We start from the raw sequence: 10,616 nt of genomic DNA, 5'->3' as shown, positions 1-10,616 counted from the left end.
AGATGAAAGGGGTATTTTTCTCAACATGTGCTGATCATTGTTGTAAAGAGGTTATCAAGAAATCAGATCAAGAAATCACAGACACACTGCAACACTTCAGAAGTCTAGACATTTTGTACTTTCCCCTTCTGTGGCCAGTTCTGAGAGAAAACAATGACAATTTTGAATTGTGTGTCAGTGACGATGCACTTACCTCAGGGAATTACTCTCAGGGCTGTCCTTTCATCTAGTCTTATCCTGACACTGCTGCTGGCTGACTCACTCGTCACATCAGTTGGTGCATCTGCTTTATGTCTTATACTAGATTATGACTCCAGTTGCTTCAAAGAACTCCTATGGAGGAAAACAATTCACAAGAAGCTTAAGCACTCTCTGTGGAGTCTGTCCAAGACTGCTCCAATGTCTCTGCTAAGAAACAGAGTGCTTAGAGGAGCTACCAAAATGAATGGAAACTGTGAAAATCCACTGTGCAGATATATTTTATATACATATATATATATATATATACATATATATACACACACACATAGGTTTTGTGCAGAACATTCACAAAGGGTTAAAATAATCTGATTTTTGGTAACAGTGTGTATGCATGTATGTAAGCCCCTTCAGACACAAATTATGCACCTTGAGCAGTGCCCACTAAGTACACAACTCTTCCTCTGTAAAGCTACTAAAGAAATTATGAAATGGTAATGTCTGATTTTTTTCATTGGAGTAACAACAATCACACTCAGAGGTGACTGGGCTGGAAGAAAAGGCTCAAGCCAGTTAGTAGCTTTCCATCTCACACTAACTTTTGGTTATAACTCCACTCAGAGGACTTTTCTGAGAAACTGAATTGGAGTGATTTGACAGCATACAAAACAGCTGCTTTTTTCTCACAGTACAATCCTGGGCTTTCTTTAGATGACAATGTGTCAAGTTTTCTGCTGTGGCTCTCTACTTCTCATTCAACTATAATGAGACATACCATATTTCATGGTTAGACAGCTGGACTGACTATATTGTTTTTTGACTAAAATAAAATGTTACTGCATTTCTCACACAGATAAAAATCGAATACCATTATGACAGAAAATGAAGACGATAAACTAGAAAAGATCTTTTTAAACTTCATAATATAAAATTATCTCATAAAGAGAGAGAAAGAATGGTAGAGCTGAAAACAGCCCTGTCAGGTGCATATAGGGAGTGAAGAAGCGTGTGTAGATGTTAGAAGAATTACTTCTGCTATATTTATGTTCAAAGGTCATGAACAAAGGAAAAGACCAGGTTAACAGCTTATTTTTAAAAATCATAAATCATTTAAATAATGGGTTATTTATTAAAAAAATAAATCAATGTTATTGTTTTTTGGTTTGTTGATCTGTATTGATGGCAATATTTATTTTGTACTTGAACCCAGATGTTGCTGTATGTTTTTTTTAGAGATATTTGGAGAGGGACATTAACACCAAAGAGATTGTGGAGTAACTTGGACAAAGGGCTTCAGATGAGTCTGAACAGACAAGCACCTAAATCTACAAACAAGGAAAAGAAAATTGATTATTTGTGAGAAATGGGATGAAGGAGAAAGAACTACAAGAATGGTGATTGATGCATTGATTTCAAATTAAGAATATTCATTATCACAGTATTGATCACAAAATAGCAAAGAGATCAGACTTAGACATCTTGATGTTTAAAGCCTCTGTACTTCACATGCCATTTAAATGAAAAACATTCCCCTTCTGCACATTTACAGCATTTTCAAGTAAGTGAAAATGTATAATTTGCCAGAAAAATCAACATTTATGTGCTTTCAGTCTCCAGATTGACTAAACTGTTCTCCTATTCTTGTAACTAGCAGACATGAGGAAAAGAGGCAAGCTACCAAGACTCCTGCTCTTGTCACTGTAGTCCCTTGAGTTAAAACTTACTTTCACTTTAAAAGAGTAAGATTATGAGGCAATCAGTGCCCTAAAATAAAATGCTAGGTGAAAATGTATTAGACCAGTTTCCCACTGACCAGTATTTTTATTTGCATATGGTCCCAAAAGTTAGGATCAAAATCCTGAACACTGGGAAAAAATAGAGTTTGGGAATGATTTTTTTATATCATTATCACTAACAGGGATGTCAATACAGAATGCCTCACCCAGAGATTTGCAGGTTGTAGTAAGCTGAAGGGGTGAATGGTGGAGACCAAAGAACAGAGATTTGATCAAGAGGGATGTTGTGAAACCAAAAGAAAACAACTGGTCCAAAAACATGAGCAAACAAGTGTCCCCATAATGCTCAAAGTCTAATCTAGTGAACTAGAAAGAATCAAAGAAGTGCTTCCAAAGACATATGTGGATAGGAGGTAGAAGTATATTGCATTATTTTAATCATTTTTGGTGAGCATTTTGAGCATTAGATGGAATTCACCGCTGCTGTAACATAGAGATGATGCAGACTAAAACCTCATAGAACCTTCCAAAGTTTAATTGCCTGGCTAAATTTTTTTTTTTTTTAAAAACAAAACCAGCATGCCAAAATATGCTACATTTTTTACTGTAGTTATAGATTTGAGATTCTGAATGCAGAGAAAAATTGGATCTGAGCACATGTAATCAAACTCATCCATGAATTACGCTTGTGCATGTAGATGCATCATCACCCTTTGCACAATACCAGTGTACTCTCACAACATCAAGGGACTGATTAAATGTTAATAATCTGCTTGTTTTGGTTCCTCCTTCCACCCAGCTACCAACAGCCACCCTTCTATTTTCACTTACAGATGCTGAAGTGCTAAATATTGCCTCTGTGCTTGAGTAACGTGGTCATGGGATTCAAAGCAATCTCCCACACTGTGCATTTGAACAAGAAAGGGCCTGGGCAAACTCCCTCCACCTTTCTTTTTCTCCCACAGTGGACCTGTACAGCCTGCTCATGTCTCTGCCTGTCTACTTGTATCACTTTTGGGACTGCTCATTGATTTCAGTGAATGCTTTTTTCTGACTTTCAAATTCAACTGCCAGAGGATAATTCATCTCTCAAAAATATTGTGAGGTAGAGATGACTGTAACCCTGTCTGGAAGGTGGATGTCAAAGAGTATCTGCAAACAGAGCATAGAACATGAGGGAATTATATTTAAAGGGGGGGGCTTTGCTCAGATCTTTGTTGATGGTTTATTGCTCTTAAGAGCTGGAGTTCATATTAGTATATCACTGTATCAGTGTCTAGTTTTCTGCAACCATGGCTGGTTTCCCATGGTGCTGAAAAGCTTGCAAGCCACCACTTTTAAAAGAAATACCTTCTCAGCTTTAGTTTTTAAAATTTAAGAAATAATTCAGGCAATATCTGTTATACAGTACTCCTATCATCTTTGAAATAGATAATTGAAATATTAGCGTGTCTTCAAGCATGAGAGAGCTAGGATACTTTGAACAATTTTAGCATTATATGGTTTACTTCTTATTAAATGGCAGCCTGAGACATGCATCCATCCTTTACCATGGAAGTAATTAGACATATATACATCTTCTGTCATTTTAAAAAAGTGCTCATATAGCATATTTTACCTTTTAGTTAGAGCAGGCTGATGGTACATCACCTCTTCAGTGCTTCAACTAAGTTGTTAAGTTACCTTAAGTCTTCTGCTTCCAGTCATGAAACTTCATCCCACAAATACGAGTGGTGACCACCAAAACAATTGTGCCCCAAGAATGCAGAGCATAAGCAGAAATTTGGAGTGGAGTGATGGCTGTGGGCTTTTCTTTCCATTGTCATAACCAATTTTACATTTTTATGACACATTCAGTGAAAAATCAAAGATGGAGCATTATCATGTGGATAGCTTCTGGGTGAAGAGAGCAAATGAAAAGATAAATGGGGATGTGCAGAGAAAGGGAGGAGCCAGGAGGGGAATAGACAGACAGATAATTGGAACAAATGGGGCAGTCCTCCCTGGAGGAAGCTTCTCTCTATTCTTGTCAGGCTTACCTGATCTAGGTCCACCTAAGTCGGTGAAGGGAGAAATCCCTGTGTTGTGGGCACTTCCAGCATGGAGAGGTTCATGAAAGAGTGATGTTGAATGGCTACTCCCCTGGGAGAAATTGAAGACTACACGTTTCTGGATGCAGGTGTAGAAAACATAGGTTTTCTGGGGAGACACTGTTCTCCCACATCAGACTTTGTATAATTTTTCTGTAGTTCTGTTCTTTAAGAGTTGGGTGTGCACATCCTGTCTGTGGCAGGAGTTAGTGAATACTGTATAGTGGCCTGAGGATCAGAACTAGATAAATCTTTTTGAATTTTGGCTTGCATTATGTCTTGACAGGAAAGCAAATCTCACCCTTTCAGCAGCAAACTATTTAATTTCAAGCATGCTGCTGGCAAATGGTGTATTCTAAACTGATAAATGTGGGATTTCTTGTGCCACAAGTTGTATTGTTTGTCTTGGTGGTTTATGTTTCAGCTTTATGAAGCAATCTATCTGAAGTAGGGGCCAGAAAAAATTGAGTGAGGTTTTTCTTCTAATATAGGTCTTCATAACCATAGGTCTACAGCAAATTGAAATGTGAAAGTAAAATCACAATTCATCCTGATGCTGATATGTTAAATTCAGATAACTCCACTACATGCATTCTGTCATCCTGTACCTCTTTATTAGCCCATTCATTTTAAACCAGGTAGTGCACAGATGAAAATATTTTGAGATGTTATAGGAAATAGTCTTTTGCATCAGATACAGACCCCTCCAGAGCCTTCCTGGTAGTCAGCTGGAAATGTTCTTTCAAACAGTTTCCTTGTAAACATTATAGCCAGATGCAATGACTGACTTTCCTATGGCCTTTAAAATCCATTTGTGTTATAGATGTTTTTTTCAGCACACTTGTTTTTGAATCCTCAGTTGCAATGCTTGAAGATGTAACAGCAAAACAACTTTTGTCCTGTCTCTTCATGTTACTTTGGCATTCTTTTCTTTCTTATTCTCAAGGGCTTTTCCTGACAGACTGCACACAAGCTGACTTTTAGCTCATGACCAGTAAGGCCAGGGATAGCCCTGTGCATCTAGGGCTTCTGAGCCATATGGACTTTTAGGAGATTTATTGATGCTTTTGAGTAATTGCCATTGTATGAGCTCTATTTCTTACTTTACCTACAATGGTTCCAACTTTGTCTCCTGCTGATTTGTTCTAAATACTAAATTTTCTTTTTCTGCCCAGTATCTTAATTCTTGACAGTGACAGGGCTTCTGCAATGAACTCCATTATATTTTTTTCTCAATAATAAGATTATTCAGAAGTCTATTACCTGGAAAAAAAATACTTTATTTACGACAGTTTATTAAGCCATTTGTGACTTTGGGTCATGTTGGTTTTGGTCCATATCTTCCCTCCATATCTTAAAAATTATAAGAATCTTACTAGAGAGTATAATGCAACCTTGCAACACATCTTGGAAATGGACAGCTAAGGCATAGAAAAGTAGCAAGGCAAAAGGCACATGGCAGAGAGAACCAAGAGGAAATATATGTATTTTTTTGCTTCTTTTCCCTGTTCTTATTTTGCCACACATACAAGGCAGAACAAGTTTGTGCCACAGAAGGAGCAAGAGTAAATCAGAATCTGAAAAATAAAATCTATCACTATTGCAGCAAGAATTCTGTAAGATTGCTAGTACTGTTCTAAAAGTTTTGCTAATTGAAAATCAGTATTGAAATATTATTCTGCGAAGCTAAAGAAGAGAAGCAAATCTCTGGCAGCTTGTCTGCTTTCCTGTAGCTCCTGGTAAGTTGTGCTGCATCTGAACCCGCTGTGCCGTGTTTCACAGAGGCTCAGAATCAGCAGCCCCTCCACTTTCTGCGGCTCCTGAGTCCCATTGGCTGGAAAGAAAAAGCAGAGGCGGAGAATGCCCTGAATATTTTCCCCTTCCACACACGGCAGCCAGCATGCACTGCCTGACAGCGAGACTGGTGCTTGCAGTTTGAAAATAGTTCCTGCTCCGCAGCAGTCACTTGGGCATTTTATGATCGCGTCTCTTTAATGGAAAGCACCAAAAAAGCCTTGCAGCATCCCAGTGAACTAAACAGGAACTGATCATATGGGAGAATCTGATGCAAACATAGAGACTGTTGGGACTCCGTGACATAGATCACCAAGGTAAATGTGATGATGATCCGAAACTGTGTCTGTAAGGGTGTAAACCAATTCTTCTGAGTCTGAAATCTTATTTTTTCACAGTAGTCAAAGTGTTCTGAACTGCTGCCTGCCTCGGTCCTAGCTTATTTTTCTCTTTTTTTTCCAAGCTGAAAAGCCAAAGAAGGTTTTCAAAGGAATGCAAAAGGAACAAGAGTTTTAAAAGCAGGAAGCCAAAAGGGATCTCCATAAGATGAATTTCACCCAGCATCGTGGGACACTCCAGCCTCTCCATTTCCGGAATCACAGCTACAGACTGCATGGAGGAGCCAGTGAGCCCAACACGAAGGGCCACTCCTCAGGAGGCTGCTACGAGCAACTCTTTGTATCCCCTGAAGTGTTTGTGACTCTGGGCATCATCAGCTTGCTGGAGAACGTCTTGGTCATTGTGGCGATAGCCAAGAACAAGAACCTCCATTCGCCCATGTATTTCTTCATCTGTAGCTTGGCAGTGGCTGACATGCTAGTGAGTGTATCTAATGGATCAGAAACCATTGTCATCACGCTGCTAAACAATACCGACACTGATGCACAGAGCTTTACCATAAACATTGACAATGTCATCGACTCAGTCATTTGCAGTTCCTTGCTTGCATCAATTTGCAGTCTTCTCTCAATAGCAGTGGACAGGTACTTTACCATCTTTTACGCCCTCCAGTATCATAACATCATGACAGTGAAGCGTGTAGGGGTTATCATCACATGCATCTGGGCTGCTTGCACAGTCTCAGGCATTTTGTTCATCATTTACTCTGACAGCAGTGTTGTCATCATCTGCCTAATCAGTATGTTCTTCACTATGCTCATTCTTATGGCATCTCTCTATGTCCACATGTTTATGATGGCTCGTATGCACATAAAAAAGATTGCTGTTCTTCCAGGGACTGGCCCTGTTCGCCAAGGGGCCAACATGAAAGGGGCCATCACTCTCACCATCCTGATTGGAGTTTTTGTTGTGTGCTGGGCTCCATTTTTCCTACACCTGATTTTCTACATCTCCTGCCCCTACAACCCTTACTGTGTGTGCTTCATGTCCCACTTTAACTTCTACCTCATCCTCATCATGTGCAATTCCATCATCGATCCACTTATCTATGCATTCCGGAGTCAGGAGCTCAGGAAAACATTTAAGGAGATTATATGCTGCTGTAGCCTGAGAGGGCTTTGTGATTTCCCTGGCAAATATTAAACCAAATGGATGGATATATTACTGTGTACACAACAGGCAGCACAGATTTCCAAGCCTTCAGATCCTCCTTCACAGCAGAATTTGGTTTAAATCTTTAACAGTGAGCACCTCCTTCTGTCTCCCCCCTCCACCCCCCGCCTCATTCTTGCATCCCATTCATGTGGAATTCATATTTCTGTATAATGTTTATGATGTCTGTAATTTGTAATTTATTTGGCTGGAAAGAACAGTAGCACTTCGTACCAGTTTGTAAGTAAGCAAATAAATGTAATGATGAATGTGAAATAGTAACAAACATGAGCAGCTATATATTCTAACTGCTGACAAAATAAATATCTTGCCTGACTTACAGTAAAGATTGGCTGATATCATTCCTTGTTCTGTTGAAGTAATTATAGCTATCCACTACACTATATTAATATAAGAATTGAGCATGTTTTTACATTAGTGAATTACAGGTTCTCTGGAATTAGAAAGCAAATTTTTTAGAAAGGCTAGTGAAACCAACAAAATGTATTTATTAATTTTGAACTCTTTGTTTTGCTTCACAGCAGGAATTCTGATTTTTGTTACAGCTATTGCCCACAAGAAGATTTTTCAAATATTTGAAATGCGGCCAGTTGAATGCTTGGGCTTTGGGCTGGGTTTGTTTTCAAGATGATGACTGCTGTATGTCTGAGAGTACCTTTTTGCAAAATTTAAACTGCTCCCCGGAGCATCAGGTAATCCTGGATATATCTGCTAGACTCACATCCAGCTAGGCTAGCTCCCTCCATTGAGCCATGAAACAGGAACAATATTAACTTTGACAGTGCCAGCAGCAGTGTAAAAATTCACTGAGATTTACCTGGTGAAGATAAAGAGTGAAGTTCAATTGGAGCATTCTGTCCTTGTTCTGAGGTGCTGTGGGGAATAAGGACTCTGTGCTCCAGATGAAAATGCACCCTTGTTGAAAACAAGCTGTCCCCTGAAGTGTGGTGTCAGCAGATGGGATCCACTGCCAGGATCTTTACACAGGAGTCAAGGCAGGTGTTAATTTGGTCTGAACACCTCAGCCCGTACTGTGGAGCATATGGGCTTTGGAGGGGCAGTGCTATCACATGGAATGAGTGCCTGCTGCTGAGTCTGGTTACCCGTGCTCAGCATCTGGAAGCTGCTTGAATTCAATCCATTTTTGCACCATCTACTTAGTTTGTTCTCAGTTTCACCCTCAAATTCCACTCTCTTCACAGGTTGTTTTAAGGACCTTGGGTCCTTGGTGTTAGTACTTTTTGTCACGCTTAGTAGTCACATTTAAAGTATAAATGTGACTACACAAGATTCCGTGAAGATGACCCTTAATATCTTGATGATATCAGTTTCTATATAAGGAGAAAAAAAAAAGTAATTTAAGTATTCTCAGAAATTATAAAACACAGTGAAACTTGTAGAAGGTCTGGAAAGTTATGATTTAAAAACTCAAAATTAAAACACAACTCAGGTTTTAATTCTGAATGCCTGCTTTTACCAAGATGAACTGTGAATGAATGAATGAATGAAAAACAGGGTGATCAGTCTTATTTATTTTCTTGGAAACAGATTATTCTCTCCAGCTGCTTGTTTCTTCATCAAAGAAAAACACAAAATGAAAAGCTATTAAAAGAGAACAGTGTTTGCTATCTTGAATTGTCCAGATAAAAGCTGATATTTCAGTTGTGGGTAACTTTTCAGGATATCATAAAACTATGACATTTGGTCCTCTGTTAAAGAGCACGAAGGATTTAGGGTGAGTCTTAGTGTTTTTGACTTCAACTGTTTACAGGAAGAGCAAGAAAGTCCTTTGACTTTGTGCATCAAAGTCCCTTGGTAGACCAGCAACATCAAAATCAGGTCTCCTACAGCCTATTCTTGTGCTTGGGCCAATGCACGAATCATGCAGCTTGCAGCACACCACTATTGCCTTTTCTCAGCTTTAACAAATAATATTTCCACATCATAAGAGTCACAGTATGAAGGGTATTGAAATATATTTACTACATTTACTCTACTATTTTCCTCTGGAAGAAACTATAAATGTTTCAGTAATACCTGGTTCCACTGGGCAGAGAATAAAAAATACCAAAGAAGGAGAGTTAAAGCCCAAGCAGAGAAAGAAATGAATGTATTTAAATTAATATTCTATCCAAAAAATCCAGTGGGTTTTACTAAAGGCCTTTCCTTCTCCCACAAGACATGATACAAAAATGCTCAAGTAGTAGTTTAAACAAGGCATAAATCCTCCTTGATCTTTGCTTTGCCTCACTTTCTGTAGCTGTTTTAGGACTGTAAATCATGACACTGGGGGTTCCAGCTTTCCCTTTTGTAGTTCATGGATGCAGAGAGGGCCCTGATGAAAGTGACTGAAGAGCAAGATACTACCTTAGGTGCCCTGAACATTACCTTGAAAGTCTATTTCTCCCCTTCAGATGTACAAGGAGCAGATACCTCTGAATTCTGAAGATGCTGTGTTTCAAAAAAACCCAATGTGCATCTCTTTTATGCTTATTTGGACTAAGGCTAGTCAAGACAGCTGTGACCCCGTTAGGCTCTAAATTTAATTTATAAATATAATTTTTAAAACTAGCTTGTTCTAGAGCTTTAGCATCTCTGAGCCTGCATAGCAGCACTTCTGTCTTTATTTCATAACAATAAATGTATATACATATTTTTTAATGGAGTTTCTAATCAAAGAGGACTTTTTCATTTCATAGTATCATTTTTGAGAGTGCAATTAATTGAAATTGCTGGAACACCTGCTACACATATAATTTTCCTATTCCAAAATAGTCTATTTCTTCTGACTAGCTGAATCAGTTTGCCAGAACCATATAAATTATTTTTGTGAAAGATAAATAAATTAATCTAGCTTGTTGGAGAGTGGGAGGAGTGGAGGATTATGTTCCACAGTCAATTTTCTGGAGCTTTGTTCTTCTATTTGAAAATATTCCAGGAAAATGTGATTTCTTTCTTTAAATGACTGGGACTGTAATTGCTTTAGTACTTAGCATTTTAGGTCATGTTGATAACTGTAGTGGGCTGACCCTGGCTAGATGCCACCAAAACTGCTCTCTCATTCTACTCTGCAGCTGGAAAGGGGAGAGAAAATATAACAAAGGGTTCATGAGTTAAGAACAAAAAAAGATCACTAATGAATGATTTGTTCATGAGCAAAACAGACTCAAATTAGAGATATTAATTGAATTTATTACTAACAAAATCAGAGCAGGATAATGAGAAG

At 38.5% G+C, this 10,616-nt stretch overlaps 1 protein-coding gene across 1 annotated transcript; it reads left to right on the top strand.

Moving 5' to 3' along the window:
- Nucleotides 1-6,057: 6,057 nt before the first annotated feature.
- On the top strand, nt 6,058-7,365 carry MC4R (melanocortin 4 receptor). The gene is made up of 2 exons (XM_058832296.1): nt 6,058-6,135; nt 6,282-7,365. Exon 2 carries the CDS (start codon nt 6,365-6,367, stop codon nt 7,358-7,360), a length of 996 nt encoding a protein of 331 aa, XP_058688279.1. The 5' UTR covers nt 6,058-6,135; nt 6,282-6,364; the 3' UTR covers nt 7,361-7,365.
- The last annotated feature ends 3,251 nt before the right edge of the window (nt 7,366-10,616 follow it).

This window comes from Poecile atricapillus, chromosome 2, assembly GCF_030490865.1.
Source record: "Poecile atricapillus isolate bPoeAtr1 chromosome 2, bPoeAtr1.hap1, whole genome shotgun sequence".
Lineage (NCBI taxonomy): Eukaryota > Metazoa > Chordata > Aves > Passeriformes > Paridae > Poecile > Poecile atricapillus.
Note: the sequence above shows the minus strand (reverse complement) of the source record. Positions and strands in the feature narration are given on the sequence as shown.

Coding starts and splice junctions, on each gene's coding strand:
- MC4R (XM_058832296.1), top strand. CDS start 6,365: ATGAATTTCACCCAGCATCGTGGGACACTCCAGCCTCTCCATTTCCGG.